The sequence below is a fragment of the Haematobia irritans genome, chromosome 4, assembly GCF_050003625.1.
Source record: "Haematobia irritans isolate KBUSLIRL chromosome 4, ASM5000362v1, whole genome shotgun sequence".
Taxonomy (NCBI): Eukaryota; Metazoa; Arthropoda; class Insecta; order Diptera; family Muscidae; genus Haematobia; species Haematobia irritans.
In genome coordinates, this window is record NC_134400.1 from 25,416,526 (window position 1) to 25,440,756 (window position 24,231).

A 24,231-nucleotide genomic window follows, 5' to 3' on the forward strand; every position below is an offset into this window, starting at 1 on the left:
AAAAGTTTGATTAAAGGGCATTGAATTTAATCTTTTGGGACAGCCTTACTTGTTTTTGTATTATTTTCTGCATATGGCGATCGTTTTCTCCCACAGTCTCAGCAAATTTCGCTGTACCTTCGCGTATTAGTAGCTCTCTTTGTACAGATGCATTATTATCCTCGGAACAGATTCGTGCTAATTCCTGGAATATCTCCAGCTGGAAAACAAGGAAATAGATCGATAAAAACACAGTCAATAAATGAGATAATAGTAAAATGATAAAATAGCCCTTGAAATCTGTAATTCAATTTTTATCAGTCTCCCTCTACACGAATGATACATAAGTCGAAAATCGTCACGGGTCAGAGGGGCGACGGAAATCTATTAGTCATAAAAAAAGACTGGAGATCTACTGAAAGAAAGTAGAGCCACAATCGTGGGGGGGTCCTGACACCGTGAGTTGCGATAACATTTGTGCCGAATAGAAGCAGCGCAGAAGCAACACATAATTCTTTGTCGTGGCGTAATCGATAAATTTCTATTTGTGATCGGGCTAACCAAGAAATTTTCTGGGCGCCCAGACAACGGTTGTCATTCGAGCCAAAAATAATCTACCAAAATTTGGAGAAAATTTCTACCAAAAAATTATTTTGACATATTTTATAGAACATTTTGTCAGAATTTTAATTCTATAGAAAATTTTGACAAAATTTTATTTCTATAGCAAATTTTGTCAAAATGTTATTTCTACAGAAAATTTTGTCAAAATTTTATTTCTAAAACAAGTAAGGAAAGTCTAAAGTCGGGCGGGGCCGACTATATTATACCCTGCACCACTTTGTAGATCTAAATTTTCGATACCATATCACATCCGTCAAATGTGTTGGGGGCTATATATAAAGGTTTGTCCCAAATTCATACATTTAAATATCACTCGATCTGGACAGAATTTGATAGACTTCTACAAAATATATAGACTCAAAATTTAAGTCGGCTAAGGCACTAGGGTGGAACACAATGTTAGTAAAAAAGTATGGGAAACATTTAAATCTGAAGCAATTTTAAGGAAACTTCGCAAAAGTTTATTTATGATTTATCGTTCGATATATATGCATTAGAAGTTTAGGAAAATTAGAGTCATTTTTACAACTATATATAAATCTGAACCGATTTCAATCAAATATGGCACGCATAGCTACAATGCTCAATCTACTCCCTGTGCAAAATTTCAACCCAATTGGGCAAAAACTCTGGCTATTAGAACCTTATTAGTCCATATCGGGCGAAAGATATATATGGGAGCTATATCTAAATCTGCACCGATTTCAATCAAATTTTGCACACTTAACTGCAATACTAATTGTACTCCTAGTGCAAAATTTCAAGCAAATTGGGCCAAAACTTTGGGTTCTAGGACCATATTAGTTCATATCGGGCGAAAGATATATATGGGAGCTATATCTAAATCTGAATCGATTTCAACCAAATTTAGCACGCATAGCTACAATGCTAAATCTACTCCCTGTGCAAAATTTCAACCAAATTGGGCCAAAACTCTGGCATTTAGGACCATATTAGTCCATATCGGGCGAAAGATATATATGGGAGCTATATCTAAATCTGAACCGATTTCAATCAAATTATGCACTCTTGACTATACGATTAAGTGTTATGTTTGTACAAAATTTCAAGCAAATCGGTAAAAAACTCTGGCTGCTGGGGCCATATTAGTGCATATCGGACGAAAGATATATATGGGAGCTATATCTAAATCTGAACCGATTTCTTCCAAAATCAATAGGGTTCTATTCTGACCCAAATTAGGAACATGTGCCAAATTTGAAGGCGAATGGACTTAAATTGCGACCTAGACTTTGATCACAAAAATGTGTTCACAGACAGACGGACGGACGGACAGACGGACAGACGGACATGGTTATATCGACTCAGGGACCCACCCTGAGCATTATTGCCAAAGACACCATGTGTCTATCTCGTCTCCTTCTGGGTGTTACAAACATATGCACTAACTTATAATACCCTGTTCCACAGTGTGGCGCAGGGTATAAAAAATTTGGTCAAAATTTTATTTTTATAGAAAATTTTGTCAAAAATGTATTTCTAAAAAAATTTTGTTAAAATTTTATTTCTATAAAAAATTTTGTCAAAATTTTATTTCTATACAAAATTTTTTCAAAATTTTATTTTTATACCCTCCACCATAGGATGGGGGGTATATTAACTTTGTCATACCGTTTGTAACACATCGAAATATTGCTCTAAGACCCCATAAAGTATATATATTCTGGGTCGTGGTGAAATTCTGCGTCGATCTAAGCATGTCCGTCCGTCCGTCTGTTGAAATCACGCTAACTTCCGAACGAAACAAGCTATCGACTTCAAACTTGGCACAAGTAGTTGCTATTGATGTAGGTCGGATGGTATTGCAAATGGGCCATATCGGTCCACTTTTACGTATAGCCCCCATATAAACGGACCCCCAGATTTGGCTAGCGGAGCCTATAAGAGTAGCATATTTCATCCGATCTGGCTGAAATTTGGTACATGGTGTAAAATTATAACATATATGCCCCCATATGAACCGATCCCCAGATTTGTCCTCCGGAGCCTCTTGGAGGAGCAAAATTCATCCGATCCGGTTGAAATTTGGTACATGGTATAAGTATATGGTCTCTAAGAACAATGCAAAAATTGGTCCATATCGGTCCATAATTATATGTAGCCCCCATATAAACCGATCCCCAGATTTGACCTCCGGAGCCTCTTAGAGGAGCAAAATTCATCCGATCCGGTTGAAATTTGGTACGTGGTGTTAGTATATGGTCTCTAACTACCATGCAAAAATTGGTCCATATCGGTTCATAATTATATATAGCCCCCATATATACCGATCCCCAGATTCGACCTCCGGAGCCTCTTGCAGGAGCAAAATTTATCAGATCCGGTTGAAATTTGGTACATGGTTTTAGTATATGGTCGCTAACAACCATGCAAGAATTGGGCCATATCGGTCCATAATTATATATAGCCCCCATATATACCGATCCCCAGATTCGACCTCCGGAGCCTCTTGCAGGAGCAAAATTTATCAGATCCGGTTGAAATTTGGTACATGGTTTTAGTATATGGTCTCTAACAACCATGCAAGAATTGGTCCATATCGGTCCATAATTATATATAGCCCCCATATAAACCAATCCCCAGATTTGTCCTCCGGAGCCTCTTGCAGGAGCAAAATTTATCAGATCCGGTTGAAATTTGGTACATGGTTTTAGTATATGGTCTCTAACAACCATGCAAGAATTGGTCCATATCGGTCCATAATTATATATAGCCCCCATATAAACCAATCCCCAGATTTGTCCTCCGGAGCCTCTTGGAAGAGCAAAATTCATCCGATTCGGTTGAAATTTGGTACGTGGTGTCATATGGTCTCTAAGAACCATGCAAAAATTGGTCCATATCGGTCCATAATTATATATAGCCCCCATATAAACCGTTCCCCAGATTTGATCTCAGGAGCCTCTTGGAGAACCAAAATTCATCCGATCCGGTTGAAATTTGGTACGTGGTGTTATATGGTCTCTAACAACCATGCAAAAATTGGTCCATATCGGTTCATAATCATGGTTGCCACTCGAGCCAAAAATAATCTACTAACATTTTATTTCTATAGAATATTTTGTCAAAATTTTATTTTTATGAAAAATTTTGTCAAAATTTTATTCTATAGAAAATAGAAATGTTGTCAAAATTTTAATTCTATAGAGAATATTGTCAAAATTTAAATTCTATTGAAACTTTTGTCAAAATTTTATTTCTATTGAAAATTTTGTCAAAATGTTATTTCTATTGAAAATTTTATCAAAATTTTATTTCTATAGAAAATGTTGTCAAAATTTTATTTCTATAGAAAATTTTGACAAAATTTTATTTCTATAGAAAATGTTGTTAAAATTTTATTTCTATAGAAAATTTTGTCCAAATTTTACTTCTATAGAAAATGTTGTCAACATTTTATTTTGTCAAAATTTTATTTCTATAGAAACTTTTATCAAAATTTGATTTCTATAGAAAATTTTGTCAAACTTAATTATATACGTATTTAATCGGTCTATTTTAGTTTAATATATACCACATATGGACTACCTTGCAATTTAGAAGACGGTGTTAGGAAGTTTTGAGATACCTTGCCATCGGCAAGAGATACCGCAACCCAAGTAATTCGATTGTGGATGACAGTCTTCTGTAGAAGTTTCTACGCAATCCATGGTGGAGGGTACATAAGCTTCGGCCTAGCCGAACTTACGGCCGTATGTACTTCTTATAGATAATTTTGTCATAATTTTATTTCTATAGAAAATTTTGTCAAAATTTTATTTCTATAGAAAATTTTGTCAAAATTGTATTGCTATAGAAAATTTTGTCAAAATTTTATTTCTATATACAATTTTGTCAAAATTTTATTTCTATATAAAATGTTTTCAAAATTTTATTTGTATAGAAAATTTAGTCAAAATTTTATTTCTATACAAATTTTTTTCAATATTTTATTTCTATATAAAATTTTTTCAAAATTTTATTTGTATAGAAAATTTAGTCAAAATTTTATTTCTATACAAAATTTTTTCAAAATTTTATTTCTATAGATAATTTTGTCAAAATTTTATTTCTATAGAAAATTTTCTCAAATTTGTGAAGTACCTCTTAGTTGAAGAGGAATATTTGGCAATCTACCAAGCAGTAAAAGTCTACAATTTTTGGTAGAATTCTACCAACTGTGGCACAAACCCCCTTCTGCGTACGTCCTTGGAGAAACGGACGATAGTGTTTTACTATAAACAGGAGCAGGAGATCTTAGAGCACTACCTATTTCAAGACCCGGTTTTCTGATATAATTTCCTGTACTACTTTTGAATCAGTAACATCTTGGATAAGAGAATGATGCTGCCTCTGAGTACTTTTGGTCGGTAATCTCGGCCCGTCCGAACATAAATATTGATTAGAATACCATTCTTTCCATTGGGATTCAGGGTATCCTCTGATATCATTTCCAGTACTAATATTGAACGAGGAGCATCTCGGTACCAGAGAATGAAGCCGCCGAGTCACCCAACCGATTTTAGGCGCCGACTAATTTTGTCTAATCGCCCATAACGTTGGCTCATCTCGATTTTGTCTAATCGCCCATAACGTTGGCTCATCTCGATTAAAATTGGAATCCCATTCTTTCAGTTGGAGTTCCAGAAAATTTATCTCAGAGCTACTCGACACTATTTGACATGAAGGGTGTCCTCTGATATATTCTATTGAACGAGTAGCATCTCGGTGCCAGAGAATGCAGCCGCCGTACTACTATTGAAGGAGTAACATCTCGGATAGATTGGGGTATCCAATGTCATAAAATCACACTCGATATTCAGGGCGTCCTCCGAGCCCTTCCAGATACAGGTGTAGTTTCCCCAAGGACTTGGAGCTTGACCTTTTCCTGGTTCATACTTCGAACCTTGGGTTTCGGTTACGATCCCATTTGATATATAACACATCCTACCTCTACCCATATAGAAAATAACTTTTTTCGATTTTTTTCTCGCATATGCTTACCTTCTCCTTTGGCAAGACACCCCATATTTTACTTAAGCGATAGATAGCCGAAGAGTTCAGACCAGTGACAATGGCTTTTAGGGAAGAGAAATTCTTAAGCAACCTCAGCTCTTGAGCTATATCAATCCATACAGCTATATACACGGCTCTTTCCTGAAAAGAGAAAGAGAGAGAAATTTATTATAGCATTTAAATTAAAAAAAAATACATCAAAACTTACCTGAGGTTCCAGGGCTCTCTCTATCAGAATACTTGTTATGACTCGATATAAAACTTCATTGAACTGGGTCACCGTGGCCACCACTGTCTCACAGCAACCTTGTGACCTTCTTGACCATGTGGCCCCCAGACATTGGTGTGATATCACCTTCTTGAATAAATCACAATCCATTCGTGTCAATTGTTCGGCAAAATGTCGCACATCTATACGCGGAAATCTATAGGTTTCCAGGAAACATGCTCTCCTCTGAAACTCTGGAGCTAAATACAAATCAGCAAATTGATCCCCCAGCCAGGGAGCTAAATTCTTTTTACTATAAACTTGCTGGCGCAATAACATTTCCAATTGATTTAGAGCTCTTGTATGCAGATCGGAATTCGAAAGATGTTTGCTGGTAAATGAGATTAGGTAACGCAGATTATCCTCATTCCAATCTTCGGGAAAGCCATTAAGCCACATCTTCCACACAGAGACTAGAGTCTTTTTGTGCTGTTCATGTATGGTGGAGCTGGGATCATAGTCAATATCCTCTTTATGTTTAATATCTTCGATACGTTGACGTTCGGTTAAGGCATTGAAACGTTTGATGAACAGACCAAGAACTTCTTTGGGTGTGGAAAAGGTACGATAAGTGTTGAGGAAAACATTGATGAACGTGGATTCCAGTTCTCCGTCATCAGTGGCCAGGGCTTCGACAAGCCGCTCCAGAGTGGCCGCTTTGACAAAACGTACGCGTACCATTTCCCATTCCAGATAGGATATATCATCTTCGGAATCGGGCTGAAAAAATGATGTGAGAGGAAGCAAAAGAGATAAGACCCTGCACGCTCACAAAAAATCGCTTCTGTAACATATACTCCCAAACATATTTTGCTTCAAGCATATACATTTTTGGGTATTGCCGAAACATTTATATGCTTGATCTCTTCCAATATATAATATGTTTGAAAGCATATTGGTCTAAACAATATATGTCTGGGTAGTCTAAGTTCCAAACATTTTGTATTTTTGCATCCAAATTCAATAATGTTGTCTTCCAAAAAACAATATGTTATTATGTGAACATATAATATGTTTGGAAGCATTTTGCACCCAAAAATATTATATGCTTAAAAAAATTCTCCCAAACAATATTGTGCTCAAAATTTTATTTATTTATTTATATATTTACAATCATAACGAATTATGAAAATAAACAGGTAATATAGGTGCTAACAACATAGGTTTTCGACCTGAATGCTCAAAATTTTGTTTCTGCCCAATTGTATATTCCCCCACATCTTTCTCACTTCCACGAGATTTTTTAGTTCTTAGCACCTTTTTCTGTAATACAAACATTGTAGAAGAAATTATTCAATTGTATAATTTTTTTATTTTAATTTTACCTTTTGCCGGACGGGGATTCGAACAGCGGACCACACAGTTTGTAAGGATCAAAGAAGTGGCTGATCAATTGCCCAAGGAAAAATAAAATGTTAATTTTGTAATCACAAGCAACAACCACCAACTTAATTCAATATCGCTCCCTGTTAAATAGCGCTCCAAGCTACTAAACACATATATGTTTATAGGCTATTTCTAAATTAATATATGTTTGCATCCAAGCATATTATATTTACAAACATTTTATGTCCCAAACATAATATGTTCTAACATATTAACATATATGTCCCAAACATGTTATGCTAGTTTATGAACATTATATGCTTGCACTCAAAAATATTGTGTTTAACAATTTGTGTTCCAAACATATAATGTTTATAGCCAAACATATGAAAAACAGTCTTTTTCATCCGTGTGATATACACAAAATTCCCCCCAAAGCGAAATTTTAGACGAAATTTAAACGATGCATCGGTGACTCGTAGAACCTACCAAGTTTTTCAGAGTTGCTAGAAAATATTTCTCCCATTCTGTTGCATTTGCAGACTTGAATTGCTTTAGAGTTTACATATACCGCTATTCCAGTTAGTTCTCGTCCCCTTCCCATGTTCATGTTACACAGAGGGTGTTCCGGGTCATCATCAAGACAGGACTCGCTCGTTTCATACCCGCTGCTCGAATTGCCCAAGTGAGGCCCAACTTCCTAGCAGAAGTAGCGGGACTCACAGACGAATCAGGGAACTAAATCTAGCAATTAGTGAGATAGTCTGACGAGCACAAGCGGTTAGAGCAGCTGAAGCAATGTAACTTAGGTACAGGAACAGTTATGTTTTGGTCAACAGTGAGAGCCCTCTCGAACCCCGCTACTAGGCATGATGGGATTTCAGACACCTTTGGCGAAGTGACAGTGACTGATCCAAAGAGGTGTACGAATTTTTTTTTACCGCATTCGTCGCATCCGTGATCTCCGAGCCGACAATACACCCCAATTTACCACAGCCGAAGATATCTATGTCATCAACAGCGCGAAACCATCCGGGACTCACAGACGAATCAGGGAACTAAATCTAGCGATTAGTGAGATAGTCTGACGAGCACAAACGGTTAGAGCAGCTGAAGCAATGTAACTTAGGTACAGGAACAGTTATGTTTTGGTCAACAGTGAGAGCCCCCTCGAACCGCGCTACTAGGCATGATGGGATTTCAGACACCTTTGGCGAAGTGACAGTGACTGATCCAAAGAGGTGTACGAATTTTTTTACCGCATTCGTCGCATCCGTGATCTCCGATCCGACAATACACCCCAATTTACCACAGCCGAAGATATCTATGTCATCAACAGCGCGAAATCATCCGCGGAATCTCTACGCTAACCCAACGAAATCTCTACGCTAATGTTGAAGCATCTAGGAATACTGGACATTGGGTACTTGACCAGACTCCTGAATTTGTCCTTGGTATCGCTCCTTACACTCGATGTCTGGATAATGGGTAGGGAGATTTTACTACTGAAGCCATGCAAAGACTCGAGCAGGGGTGAACAGAGCCATTTCCACTTGCCAGTAGCCAAGACACTTGAGCCACTACTCCCCCAGTCTTGTAGAGAATTTTCCAGCTTCCAATGATCAACATGGATTCCGCAAAGTACATAGCATGACCAAGGCTTTGCCATTTCAGCATACATAAATAGAAGACCTAATCTGTTCAAGCCGTGTCATAGGACGGTCGTGGAGGCGATTGATCTGTTGAAGACATTCGATACGATCAACCATGCCAAACAAACGTCCCTACCGGCCGGAAGCAAACATTGGGTTCTTAATTATCTGTGCGGGCGCCAGCCGTATGTGGAATTTATAGATAGGAAATCCTGGCCCCTTTGAGTGAAATAGGGAGTTCTCCGGGGTGTCCTTACAACTGCGACAGGATGTCTCCGCAGCACATTCCTGGATAACCTTTATGTGGAGGCCAAGATTATCCCTGTGCGTAGACACAACTTTATGTTGTCAAAGCAGTATCTTCTGGGTCATCTTGTAGATAGGCAACCACTACCCGGGAATGTAAGAGTTAATCCTCACCTTGGAGAGCGTGAGATCCAGCATTACAAAAGAGAGCATCCATGAGGATACTGTAGCTGAAGTGATGACAAGGGCAGATCAGGCAAGTGCGGCCGCTTCAATTCCTATCTAGTAGTGATTGATAGCAGCATGGAAGACGTGTTTCCATCTGCATCCAAGGACCGCATGACACACGTCAAATTTTCGCTTGCCCAACTAAACCTACCCGACTCACCACCAGATCACTCTGGACACATCCCATCTTAGTCGCAGAGTTTCTTGATTTGGATAAAAATCTTCAAGGGATGAGCCATTCATGTTCGAATTTTTACGCTTCAGCTCTTCCCCGTATGTATTATGCGGTCATTAATTCTCAATAAAAAGTCAATGGACTTCCCAACTGACCTCTCGGTCTATTCCTGCCTATTCCCATCCCATACCCATCTACTTATATTTCTATTTCTCCAATTAAAGTTAATGGCTTTTTAACCCTCATACTTGGTAGGATATCAAATTGAGACTAGTAATACCGGTGCTATTCAAATAAATCATTCTAATATCCACATTCATAACTAAAAAATATTTTGGTATAAACTTACATTGGCTGCTGAGGGTGTGGGTCGATGATAGCACACCTTTTTCAGGTATACTGTGTAGATGATATCGGTATCCTTTTCCTCACCCCATACCCGCCACGTGGGCTAAACATGCAAAGAGACAGAAAGAAACGAAGAAACAAATTACATTATTTTCTATAGAAAAATATACAGTAATGGGTTTTTGATGGATGTTAATGAAATTGGCTTAAAATGTTTTGGCTGTGATATTTCAAACGAAAAATGTACGAAAAAAATGATTGAATTAATTGAAGACAATGAAAATTATAAACTTATACACATATTTATAAAATAGAAAAACATGTTTGGTAGTTTAGTAGAGCATATGGATTTTATTTCACAGTTTACAATACTAAAAAAAGTATTCGAATGGCTCATCAAACCAAGAGTTCACGAGGCTATCACGACTGCTGGGCGTCTGCCCGCAAGACCATACCGATTTAGAGCTGGGAAATCGACACTAGGAGCCTAAAGGAAGACGCAGTTCGGGCGACACATCAGGGCAGCCACCCTTCGAGATCTATAATTCTATTGGAGACGCTAGATATTAAGAACGCTTTCAACAGGCTAAGGTGGGCAGGCGTAATCTTAAGGACCGAGTTTTGATATATGACACTATACAGGATCAAAGACGAATGGAAGTGACCTCATGAGCCGCGCAGGACTCAATCTGTGGACTAGATATCAGGAATGCAACATACGACGAAATACTGAAGATACCCATGCCAGACGATACATTCCTTGTTGGCTACGCTAATGACATAGCCGCTGTGATAAGAGCGAAAAATACTGAAGAGGCTGAACGAAAACTCCGGCAAACCCTGATACTGGTTAGACACTAGGATGGTAAACATAGGAGGCCCTCTTCCTAGCAGAAGAAGGATACTCATGGAGATGACTAACAATATACTCCGCTATGAATGTGAGATCTAGGCGTCGATCCTACAGAGACGGACTAGAGCAAAAAAGCTGCTTTCAGTACAGAGAACGGCAGCTTTGAGAATCACTTCGGCATACCGCACGGTATCGGAGGAAGCCACATTAGTGCTATCGTTCCAGACCTCCAGGCGATTGAGCGGAGAAAGCTGCTATAGGGCTGATGGCAAACATAAGAGGCCCTCTTCCAAGCCGAAGAAGGATACTCATGGAGATGACTAACAGTATACTCCTCTATGGATATGAGATCTGGGCATCGATCCTACAGAGACAAACTAGAGCGAAAAATCAGATTTCAGTACAGAGAACGGCAGCTCTGACAATCACTTTAGCATACCGCACGGTATGCGGGGGAAGCTGCATTGGTGATAGCAGGAACGATCCCAATAGACCTCCAAGCGATTGAACGGAGAAAGCTGCTACAGGGCTGATGGCTAATACAGGAGGCCCTCTTCCAAACACAAGAAGGATTCTCATGGAGATGACTAACATTATACACCCCTATGGATGTGAGATCCGGGCGTCGACCCTACAGAGACGGACTAGAGCGAAAAAGCTGCTTTCAGTTCAGAGAACGGCAGCTCTGAGAATCACTTCAGCATACCGCATGGTATCGGGGGAAGCCGCATTAGTGATAGCTGGAACGATCCCAATGAACCTCCAGGCGATTGAGAGGCAAAACTAAACAACAAGTCGCCACGGACTTGATACCGAAAAAGAGACCAGAGATAGATGGCAGGAACGGCGGAGAAAGGAGATAAAGGGCAGACGGACACACCGACTTATAACTGGCATACAGTTATGGCGAGAGATAAGATATGGGGAAGGGACGTGTTACATGACTCCGATGCTCCCTTGCCACGGATACTTTCGAAAGCATCTGCATCGCATGCGGAAATTATGTCGCGGATGATGCCGAGCATACATTCTTTAGATGCAGCCGGTGGGCAAAACGGCGGAGAGCGCTAGAAGATGAAATTGGCCATGACTCTCCGAAAAATATAATCCAGCAAATGAAACAGTGTGAGAGGAACTTGGAGGCCACAGCGATTAGTAGAAAACTTTCTCCGCAGGAAAAAAGTTTGACATGGACACTACGACATGAGTAATGTAAGCTTGAATCTGGATGCGGACTACACACAAAAAATTTTTTTCTGATTCAATAACGAAATTAGTTGATCCAATTAATTTTTAATTGAAATGTCTTCAATCACAGAAATGATAGTATCAATTAAAAAATTAATTGAAGGTCAATTAAAGAAGTTAATTGATCCAATTAAAAAATTAATTGAAACTATTATTTTTGTGATTGATTTTTGTTTCAATTAAAAAAATTGTTGAATCAATTAAATTTTTAATTGAATATTTTTTAAAACTCAATTAAAATTTTAATTGGAAAAATTTTCGTGAAATTTTTTTGTGTGTAGAAGGATATGTTCGCGGACCACTTGGGGTCCACCTCGAAGTAATGCAAATACGGTTCCGAGGAGATAATCAAACCCCGAGGGAAGAGTGACGGATTTTTAGCCGGTACACAGAAAAAAATATCACCAAAATATTTCCAATTAAAAAGTTAATTGAAGTTGAAAAAAAGTTCAATTAAAACATTAATTGATACAATTAACTTTTTAATCAAATTCGGAAGACTAAGTCAGTTAAAGAAAGTGATGAATATTTTTTAACTTTTAATTAAAAATGTATTTCAAACAATCAATTGTTAACCCAAATAAAAACCAATTCAGAAAATAATTGAAAATAGTTACAGTTCTTAATTAAAAAATTAATTGAGTTTTGCAATCAACATCAATTAAATTTTTAATAGAATCAATTAAAAAATTAATTGAAATTTGTTAATGAAATCAATTAATATTTTAATCAAGAATTTTTTCTATGACCAATTAAAACTGTGATTGATACTATCATTTTCGTGATTGAAGACATTTCAATTAAAAAATTAATTGGATCAATTAATTTCGTGATTGAATCAGAATTTTTTTGTTTTGTGTGTAATTAATTTAACGGAATCCGGCCCACAGGTGGACACACTGTCAGGCGCATAAAGCATTATCTTGCCCTTACCCGCAAGGAAAAAATAATTTAATTTAAATTTAATGATAATATTTTTTCTAGTCTAAATTTTACTATGAGTCATGAAAATATTACGTATCACTGTAGGGGGTGGAAACTAGCGAGACGTTGAACAATTGGAAATAGTAAACCATGATGGCCATGTCAAACGTTTATGGTTTCATATTTGTCAATTTTGATTATTGTTTTTCTAACCGGATGGTCATAACGAGGGTGGAAAATGATTGTACATTACACGACTACATATTTTCAGCAAATGCAATTTTTAAATAACCAAGTGTCTATAACAGTAGATGTGTTTTATTTCATATACAAAATTTATATTTTTTCAATTTTTTAATAATTTGTAATCATCTTCTTATAATTTTTTCAAAGCATCTTCTTATAATTTTTTCTAAAGTATATCACAAAGCACGCACGAAAGAAGACATCTTTGAAAGCAAATAAATTTTTGCTTTTTATAGGACAACGATCTTTAGTAATAGCTCCATGGATTTCTTAAATATTACGCAAGTTTACTATAGTTTTCATGGTGCATAAAATATAAACATAACATAAATGTAATGCGTACATTTTACTTTAATTTAGGGTACCATAAATAAGCATTAACAGTTTCGGCATACCAAAAAATAAATTTTAAATTTTATTGAACCAAAAAACACATAAGAAACAAAAAACCTAAATAAAGATTTCAATGTAGTTTCTTAATCAATGCAAAACTAAAAAAAAACAAAAACATTTAGATCGAAAATCTATGTAAAATACTTGGCATAGGTTTTCTATTTTTTATTTATTTTGGGTTTTTAGGAATTTTGTTCATTCGATTATAATAGCAACTTATAATGAATCAATTGCCTGTGTTTTTGAAAAAAGACGCATCAAGATCAAGGCCATAACACATGCAGTTTTAAAGGGAAAATAGATTTTAGCTTCCGAGATGGGAACAATTTTGACAAAATTTTCTAGAGAAATAAAATTTTGACAAAATTTTTTTTACAGAAATAAAATTTTGACAAATTTTTGTTATAGAAATAAAATTTTAACAAAATTTGGACAAAATTTTCTATAGAAAGAAAATTTGAGCAAATTTTTCTATAGAAATCAAATTTTGATAAAATTTTCTATAGAAATAACCTTTTGACAAAATTTTCTATAGAAATAACATTTTGACAAAATATTCTATAGAAATAAACTGTCAACAAAATTTTCTATAGAAATAAAATTTTGACAAAATTTTCTATAGAAATAAAATTTTGACAAAATTTTCTATACAACTAAAATTTTATATAAAAATTAAATTTTGACAAAATTTTTTGTAAAAATAAAATTTTGTTAAAATTTTCTATAGAAATACAATTTTTACAAAATTTTCTATAGAAATAAAATTTTGACAAAATTTTCTACAGAAATAAAATTTTGACAAAATTTACTATAAAACTAAAATTTTGACAAAATTTTGTATAAAAATAAAATTTTGACAAAATTTTTTGTAAAAATGAAATTTTGACAAAATTATCTATAGAGATAAAATTTTAACAAAATTTTCTATAGAAATAAAATTTTGGCAAAATTTTCTATAGAAATAAAATTTTGACACAATTTTCTATAGAAATAAAATTTTGACAAAATTTTCTATAGAAATAAAATTTTGACAAAATTTTCTATAAAACTAAAATTTTGACAAAATTTTGTATAAAAATAAAATTTTGACAAAATTTTTTGTAAAAATGAAATTTTGATAATTTTGACAAAAATTTTTGTAAAAATGAAATTTTGACAAAATTATCTATAGAGATAAAATTTTAACAAAATTTTCTATAGAAATAAAATTTTGACAAAATTTTCTATAGAAATAAAATTTTGATAAAATTTTCTATAGAAATAAAATTTTGACAAAATTTTCTATAGAAATAAAATTTTGACAAAATTCCTATAGAAGTAAAATTTTGAGAAAATTTTCTATAGAAATCAAATTTTGACAAAATTCCTATAGAAATAAAATTTTGACAAAATTTTCTATAGAAATCAAATTTTGTCAAAATTTTCTATAAAATTAAAATTTTGACAAAATTTTCTATAGAAATAAAATTTTGACAAAATTTTCTATAGAAATCAAATTTTGACAAAATTTTCTTTAGAAATAAAATTTTGTTGAAATTTTCTATAGAAAAAAATGGGCAAAATTTTGTATAGAAATAAAATTTAGACAAAATTTTCTATAGAAATAAAATTTTGACAAAATTTTCTATAGAAATAAAATTTTGACAAAATTTTCTATAAAACTAAAACTTCGTATAAAAATAAAATTTTCACAAATTTTTTTGTAGAAATGAAATTTTGACAAAATTTTCTATTGAAATAAAATTTTGTTAAAATTTTCTATAGAAAAAAATCTTGACAAAATTTTCTATAGAAATAAAATTTTGACAAAATTTTCTATAGAAATAAAATTTTGACAAAATTTTCTATAGAAATAAAATCTTGACAAAATTTTCTATCGAAATAAAATTTTGCTTTTGTTTTTTATTGCAGCTTAAAACCATACATTGACTAAACTACAAGAGTAGCTTAACCAACAGAGGAAAAGAATGTTTGTCAAATTTATTTGGGCAAAGCCCTATAGACTGCAAGATGGTTGGATGGACGCACGTTTCGGAATTACCACATTCCTCATCAGCATCCTCTACTTGCAGCAAAACTATCAACCAATTATCAGAATAAATTCAGGCAGTTTATTAAACCCAACAAAAACCACACTTGAACCCTCCGAAAAAAGGTTTTACATTGATAGCCGGCTTATGCCGAAATAAATTCGAAACAAACATATCTCTTTTCCTTTTCTTTGTATAAAAATAAAATTTTCACAAATTTTTTTGTAGAAATGAAATTTTGACAAAATTTTCTATTGAAATAAAATTTTGTTAAAATTTTCTATAGAAAAAAATCTTGACAAAATTTTCTATAGAAATAAAATTTTGACAAAATTTTCTATAGAAATAAAATTTTGACAAAATTTTCTATAGAAATAAAATTTTGACAAAATTTTCTGCAGAAATAAAATTTTGTTAAAATTTTCTATAGAAAAAAAATGGGCAAAATTTTCTATAGAAATAAAATTTTCTATAGAAATAAAATTTTAACAAGAATTGTTATAGAACTAAAAGTTTGCAAAATTCCTATAAAAATTAAATTTTGAGAAAATTTTCTATAGAAATAAAATTTTGACAAAATTTTCTATAAAAATTAAGTTTTGAGAAAATTTTCTATAGAAATAAAATTTTGACAAAATTTTCTATAGAAATCAAATTTTAACAAAATTTTCTATAGAAATAACATTTTTACAAAATTTTCTTTAGAAATAAAATTTTGACAAAATTTTCTATAAAACTAAAATTTGGACAAAATTTTCTATAAAAATAAAATTTTGACAAAATTTTTTGCAAAAATGAAATTTTGACAAAATTTTCTATAGAAATAAAATTTTGTTAAAATTTTCTATAGAAAAAAAATTTGACAAAATTTTCTATAGAAATAAAATTTTGTTAAAATTTTCTATAGAAAAAAATTTGACAAAATTTTCTATAGAAATAAAATTTCGACAAAATTTTCTATAGAAATAAAATTTTGACAAAGTTTTCTATAGAAATAAAATTTTGACATAATTTTCTATAGAAATAAAATTTTAACAAAAATTGCTATAGAACTAAAAGTTTGACAGAATTCCTATAGAAATCAAATTTTGTCTAAAATTTTCTATAGAAATAAAATTTTGACAAAATTTTCTATAGAAATAATATTTTGACAAAATTTTCTATAGAAATAAAATTTTGTTAAAATTTTCTATAGAAATATAATTTTGACAAAATTAGAAAAATAAATATTAAGAGAAACAAATTTGATAAAATAAAATTATGCAATTAGAATGTATCGCAAAGACGTTTTGAGAGTTTGAGAGTCTATCAAACCAACTTCAGTTGCTACAATGAAATATTAATAAATATTAACACGGCAAAAAATAATAAATTTTATAAAATTTAATATCCATAAAACAGCAAACATTTATAGACCATAGCAAAATAAAAAATTTTAGGTAGATCCTATATAATGTCCTATTTCTCTTGTCCTTGGATGGTAAAATACAACCTACCTTTACATATGAATAGCAATTCTTTTTATGCAAATCTTTGGTTTTCTTTGACAAATTCCTTAATGTGGCTCCCGTGCATGCACACAAATATTTAAGGCTGGCCACTACCATTTTCTCATTTGAATGTTGCTGATCCGTCTTGGATTTATTCAAATTGACGGCATTATTTGCCGTATCCAAATCTTCACAGGAATGATATGAACTGAATGGACGACGCCATTTCTTTGCCTTTGTTAATGAGGATGTGGGCGTTTTGGCCATACGGTGATCTGGTGTACTGGTGGGTGTGGCGGCAATACAACATGGGGTGGATGACTGTCGTTGGGCCAAACATTTCACAGGTGGATGATGTTTTGGCGTTTGTGGCGATGAATGGCAAGTCTTATGCGATGGAGTATTGGTAGGTGTGCTGGCACTCAGGGGTGAAGCCAACGATGATGGCGGTACTTTTCTGTCATATCGTTCATGGAAATCGTTCTGATTCGAATTGGAAGAATAGTCATGAGGGTGAAAATGTTGAAAATGTTGCTGCAATTCTTGTTGCAGCTGTTGTTTTTGTTGTTGCAATTGTGTTGCCACATGCTGCTGATGCTGCGCATGCGTATTGAAATGATGATGCTGCTGATATAGCGGCAATGATTGCGGCTGTTGTGGCAAATGATGCTTGTGATGATGCTTGCAATGATGCTGATGACTTATGATATGTGTGGCATGATCCAGGGGTGGCATTAAAGCTTTATGTTGTTGATGCTGCTGCTGATGGTACTGATCCGTTGTTTGATAGACGTGAAATTCCTTAGCAGCATTTGCTTGATAATTGGGATTTTGGGGACTCTTTAAGACTTTCACGGCAATCTTTTTATTCGATTTTGTTGAATATGTGTATGAGTTATTAGAGAAATTCTGGAAACATGGAACACATGTTATAATGTCATGCATGGATGAATGAATGCCAACAATGAATGGCAAATGAATCATGCATATTATCAGAGGAGACGCCAACGCAACAGGTGTGCCCCTCATTTCATTTAATAATAATTCTTTAAACAAAATTTGTTTTCTCATTTTCATTATTTCGTTTCCAATTTTATGGAATATATCGAACATCAACAGAAATAATAACAACATTGGTAGCTATACAATTTTTTGTATAATATAAATATAATATACAAAAATTTCATTTTCTTTTGATGTTTATTTTATGACTCTTCCACATTTTATAAAAAAAATGGTCATTTTTTTGTTTAAATTTTTAGGAAAATTAGAATATTGTGGTGAAAACTAGAATTCTTTTTCCAGTTATTACCTTTACAGACAGACTAATTTATTTCCTGGAAATTATTATATATTTAATTATTATTTAATTTATTTCATTAGTAAACAATGTGATCTAAAAGATTCAATTGTTATTCTACAACAGATGGTTCCCAATACAGTGAAACCTCCTAGAAGCAAATAACCATGGTCGCTTCCATTTGTTCTCAAAAAAAATTATGAAAATTTTAGTTCTATAGCAAATTTTGTCAAAATTTTATTTCTATAGAAAATTTTGTCCAAATTTTATTTCTATAGAAAATTTTTTCAAAATGTTATTTCTATAGCAAATTTTGTCAAAATTTTATTTCTATAGAAAATTTAGTCAAAATTTTATTTCTACAGAAAATTTTGTCAAAATTTTATTTCTATAGAAAATTTTTTCAAAATTTTAATTCTATAGAAAATTTTGTCAAAACTTTATTTCTATAGAAAATTTAGTCAACATTTTATTCCTACAGAAAATTTTGTCAAAATTTTATTTCTATAGAAACTTTTATCAAAATTTTATTTCTATAGAAAATGTTATTAAAATTTTATTTCTATAGAAAATTTTGTCAAAATTTTATTTCTATAGAAAATTTTTTCAAAATTTTATTTCTATAGAAAATTTTGTCAAAATTTTATTCTATAGAAAATTTTATCAAAATTTTATTTGTACCGAAAACTTTGTCAAATTTTTATTTCTATAGAAAATTTTGTCAACATTTTATTTCTATAGAAAATTTTGTCAACATTTTATTTCTATAGAAAATTTTCTCAAAATTTTATTTCTATAGAAAATTTTATCAAAATTTTATTTGTAACGAAAACTTTGTCAAATTTTTATTTCTATAGAAAATTTTGTCAACATTTTATTTCTATAGAAAATTTTCTCAAAATTTTATTTCTATAGAAAATTTTATCAAAATTTTATTTCTATAAGAAATTTTTTCAACATTTTATTTCCATAGAAAATTTTGTCAAAATTTTATTTCTATAAAGAATTTTGTCAAAATTTTATTTCTATAAAAAATTTTGTCAAAATTTTACTTCTATAGAAAATTTTATCAAAATTTTATTTCTATAAAAAATTTTGTCAAAATTTTATTTCTATAAAAAATTTTGTCGAAATTTTATTTCTATAGAAAATTTTGTCATAATTTATTTTATATAAAATTTTGTCAAAATTTTATTTCTATAGAAAATGTTGTCCAAATTTTTTTTCTATAGAAAATTTTTTCAAAATTTTATTTCTATAGAAAATATAGTCAAATTTTATTTCTATAGAAAATTTAGTCAAAATTTTATTTCTACAGAAAATTTAGTCACAATTTTATTTCTATAGAAAATTTTTTCAAAATTTTATTTCTATAGAAAATGTTGTCAAAATTTTATTTCTATAGAAAATTTAGTCAACATTCTATTTTTCAAAATTTTATTTCTATAGAAAATTTTATCAAAATTTTATTTCTATAGAAAATTTTGTCAAAATTTTATTTCTATAGAAAATTTTGTCAAAATTTTATTTCTATAGAAAATTTTGTCAAAAATTTATTTCTATAGAAAATTTTGTCAAAATTTTATTTCTATAGAAAATTTTATTTCTATAGAAAATTTTGTCAAAATTTTATTTCTATAGAACATTTTGTCAAAATTTTATTTCTATAGAAAATTTTGTCCAAATTTTATTTCTATAGAAAATTTTGTCAACATTTTATTTCTATAAAAAATTTTGTCAAAATTTTATTTCTATAAAAAATTTTGCCAAATTTTATTTCTATAGAAAATTTTATCACAATTTTATTTCTATAAAATATTTTGCAAAAAATTTTATTTCTATAAAAAATTTTGTCAAAATTTTATTTCTATAGAAAATTTTGTCGAAATTTTATCTCTATAGAAAATTTTGTCAAAATTTTATTTCTAAAGAAAATGTTGTCAAAATTTTATTTCTAAAGAAAATTTTATCAAAATTTTATTTGTAACGAAAACTTTGTCAAATTTTTATTTCTATAGAAAATTTTGTCAAAATTTTATTTCTATAGAAAATTTTATCAAAATTTTATTTCTATAAAAAAGTTTATCAAAATTTTATTTCTATAGAAAATTTTGTCAAAATTTTATTTCTTTAGAAAATTTTGTCAAAATTTTATTTGTAAGGAAAACTTTGTGAAATTTTTATTTCTATAGAAAATTTTATCATAATTTTATTTCTATAGAAATGAAATTAAGTCCCGAATAGGTAGGAAAACCTATTTTCTTTTTTTGGGTATTATTTAATTCTTCTAGGGCTGGCTTCATGAAATACCGTTCATTAAAATATAGCGCCAAGGAAGGAATGAAATAAAGCCCCAAATGTTAACGTACACAAAAAAAATTCTGATTCAATTATTAAATTAATTGATCCAATTAATTTTTTAATTGAAATGTCTTCAATCACAGAAATGATAGTATCAATTAAAAAATTAATTGATCTAATTAAAAAATTAATTGATACTATTAATTTTGCTGATTGATTTTTGTTTCAATTAAATAATTTGTTGAATCAATTAATTTTTTTGAAACTCAATTAAAATTTTAATTGGAAAAATTTTAGTGAATTTTTTTCTGTGTAGGAAACAAAAGCCACATAGTTTGGAAGTTATTTTATTGTTTTGGAAGTTATTTTATTGCTTTGGGACTATTTTTCATGACACCGTAAATTAAAAATTAAATTGTATGCGAAAAAATGTTTTTGGGGCGTTATTTCATTCTACCAAAAACTCGATGGCCGACTCATGGCCGTCGATCGAGTTTTGGCCCTAACCGATTCTTCGGTCGAAACATATGTGCAGACTGCATGCATGCAAATGATGTAGAAACCCAAACTTTTAAGGGGAAAAATGGCTCTATGGACATGGGCCCCATGAAAATTAGCTAAAGCCCCAGAATATTATTTCTGGGGCATATTTTCATACCGCCGGAAAAACCAACACCAACTGTATATGTTTTTGGAAAGTAACTTCATGACGTTATTTTTGGGCCCATTTGCACTATGAAAATAAACCCCAAATTACCTTTTAAAAAGGAGCCTATTTTCACATTCTGGGATTTGGCAATGGTGGCACCTATACACATTTTTGTTGTTCCTGGCATTTTGAAAATAAACCCCAATATTTCAAACGACCGATATTTCTATTTTCGTTTTCTGCTATTTGAAAACAGACAGTGTGCCATTACCATTGTACTTTACCATACCAAGAGTTTTAATTCCTAGGAATAGGTCGTAGACATATTGAGATTTTTGATTCTAATCTAGTTTTTATTTTAGTCTGGGATTTTTCATTTAGATGACATTGTAGTCGTCTCTATCACTTTTTTTTTCTTTTCTGATATTCGCACGTTATCAGTAAAAGGAATATTACAAAATTTTCTTCAATTAAGTGCAATAAACTGGGTACTTGAAATTACTCATAGTAACAGAAATCAAATCAATTTCACTGGGAAGCAAAAACTATACGGTAACCTGTTTGTTTTAGAAGCAGGAAATCCAATTAATTAATCCAATGTAATTTTGACCACTAGATATTAATTGAAAATCACCAACAGTCATTAGTGTAGACATTTTCCTATATCTTTTCCAAATAAAGAAAAATTTTTCAAACAAATTTTTCACATAGACAATGGCTTTTTTCTACGGAAATACTTTAGAATTTTAATTCATTTATAGACTCTTCAAATGTTTCATGGATGATTGTATGAAATAATTTTTTTGTTTTTTGCGATGTCTGCTGACAATATCGGGTAATGACAAGTACTACTTGAACACAGCTTAACACGTGTAGCATTGTGCTTAAATAGCTCGTTCCCCCATATTCCAGTATTCATGACCATTTTGGATAAAAATTAGTTTTCTTTTTTGTTTGTTTTATGAGTCACGGAAGCAAACAATAGCAAAAAATCAATAAAATGCCTTAAAGCTATCTAGTAATATTTAACCAGCAGCTGCTTGAACATCTGCTGGGATTAAGAGTATGACACAGTAGAGCAAACAAAGTAGTCTTAAAAAATTTCTAAAATTGTAAAAATTATTCTAATCAAACAGGACAAACTATAATAAAAAATTAATTTGACTTTGGCAAAGGAAAGGTGATATGTTTTGACAAAATTTTATTCCTATAGAAAAACTTGGCAAAATTTGATTTCTATAGAAAATTTTGTCAAAATTTTATGTCTAATTTTAATTTTATTTCTATAGAAAATTTTGGCAAAATTTTATTTCTATAGAATATTTTGTCAAAATTTTATTTCTACAGAAAATTTTGTCAAAATTTTATTTCTACAGAAAATTTTGCCAAAATTTTATTTCTATAGAAAATTTTGTCAAAATCTTATTTCTAAAGAAAATTTTGTCAAAATTTTATTTCTATAGAAAACTTTCTCAAAATTTTATTTATATGGAAAATTTTCTCCAAATTTTAATTCTATAGAAAATTTTGTCAAAATTTTATTTCTATAGAAAATTTTCTCCAAATTTTACTTCTATAGAAAACTTTCTCAAAATTTTATTTCTATAGAAAATTTTCTCCAAATTTTATTTATATAGCAAATTTTCTCCAAATTTTATTTCTACAGAAAACTTTTTCCAAATTTTATTTCTATAGAAAATTTTCTCCAAATTTTATTTCTATAGAAAATTTTGTCAAAATTTTATTTTTATAGAAAATTTTGTCAAAATTTTATTTTTATAGGAAATTTTGTCAAAATTGTATTTCTATAGAAAATTTTCTCCGAATTTTACTCCTATAGAAAATTTTGTCAAAATCTTATTTCTAAAGAAAATTTTGTCAAAATTTTATTTCTATAGAAAATTTTCTTCAAAATTTTACTTATATAAAAAACTTTCTCCAAATTTTATTTATATGGAAAATTTTCTCCAAATTTTATTTCTATAGAAAATTTTCTCCAAATTTTATTTCTATAGGAAACTTTGTCAAAATTTTATTTCTATAGAAAATGTTCTCGAAATTTTATTTCTATAGAAAATTTTGTCAAAATTTTATTTTTATAGAAAATTTTGTCAAAATTTTATTTTTATAGGAAATTTTGTCAAAATTGTATTTCTATAGAAAATTTTCTCCGAATTTTACTCCTATAGAAAATTTTGTCAAAATTTTATTTCTATAGAAAGTTTTGTCAAAATTTTATTTCTATAGTAAATTTTGGCAACATTTTATTTCTATAGAATATTTTGTCAAAATTTTATTTCTATAGACAATTTTCTCCAAATTTTATTTCTATAGAAAATTTTCTCCAAATTTTACTTCTATAGAAAATTTTCTCAAAATTTTATTTATATAGAAAATTTTCTTAAAATTTTATTTCTATAGAAAATTTTCTCCAAATTTTAGTTCTATAGAAAATTTTGTCAACATTTTATTTCTATAGAAATTTTTCTCCAAATTTTATTTCTATAGAAAACTTTTTCCAAATGTTATTTCTATAGAAAATTTTCTCCAAATTTTATTTCTATAGAAAATTTTGTCAAAATTTTATTTTTATAGAAAATTTTGTCAAAATTTTATTTTTATAGGAAATTTTGTCAAAATTGTATTTCTATAGAAAATTTTGTAAAAATTTTATTTCTATAGAGAATTTTGTCAAAATTTTATTTTTACAGAAAATTTTGTCTAAATTTTATTTATATAGAAAATTTTCTCCAAATTTTATTTCTATAGAAAATTTTGTCAAAATTTAATTTTTATAGAAAATTTTGTCAAAATTTTATTTTTATAGGAAATTTTGTCAAAATTGTATTTCTATAGAAAATTTTCTCCGAATTTTACTCCTATAGAAAATTTTGTCAAAATTTTATTTCTATAGAAAGTTTTGTCAAAATTTTAT

The 24,231-nt window shown here is 30.6% G+C and overlaps 1 protein-coding gene and 1 long non-coding RNA gene across 4 annotated transcripts in view; both read right to left on the bottom strand.

Moving 5' to 3' along the window:
- LOC142236875 (uncharacterized) overlaps positions 1–24,231 on the bottom strand; it is a 391,437-nt gene that overhangs the window by 4,621 nt on the left and 362,585 nt on the right. The window lies entirely within an intron of this gene.
- Positions 1–24,231, bottom strand: part of Rgl (Ral guanine nucleotide dissociation stimulator-like) — an 84,305-nt gene that overhangs the window by 4,621 nt on the left and 55,453 nt on the right. For 2 of the 3 annotated variants that reach the window (XM_075308156.1, XM_075308157.1), the window contains 4 exons: positions 9,864–9,965; positions 5,828–6,607; positions 5,608–5,760; positions 50–199 (listed from right to left, as the gene is read on the bottom strand). In XM_075308156.1, coding sequence (XP_075164271.1) covers positions 50–199; positions 5,608–5,760; positions 5,828–6,607; positions 9,864–9,965 — 1,185 coding nt within the window. Of the gene's footprint in view, positions 1–49; positions 200–5,607; positions 5,761–5,827; positions 6,608–9,863; positions 9,966–17,052; positions 17,956–24,231 lie in introns of all 3 variants that reach the window. The other variant, XM_075308155.1, reaches the window with a different exon arrangement.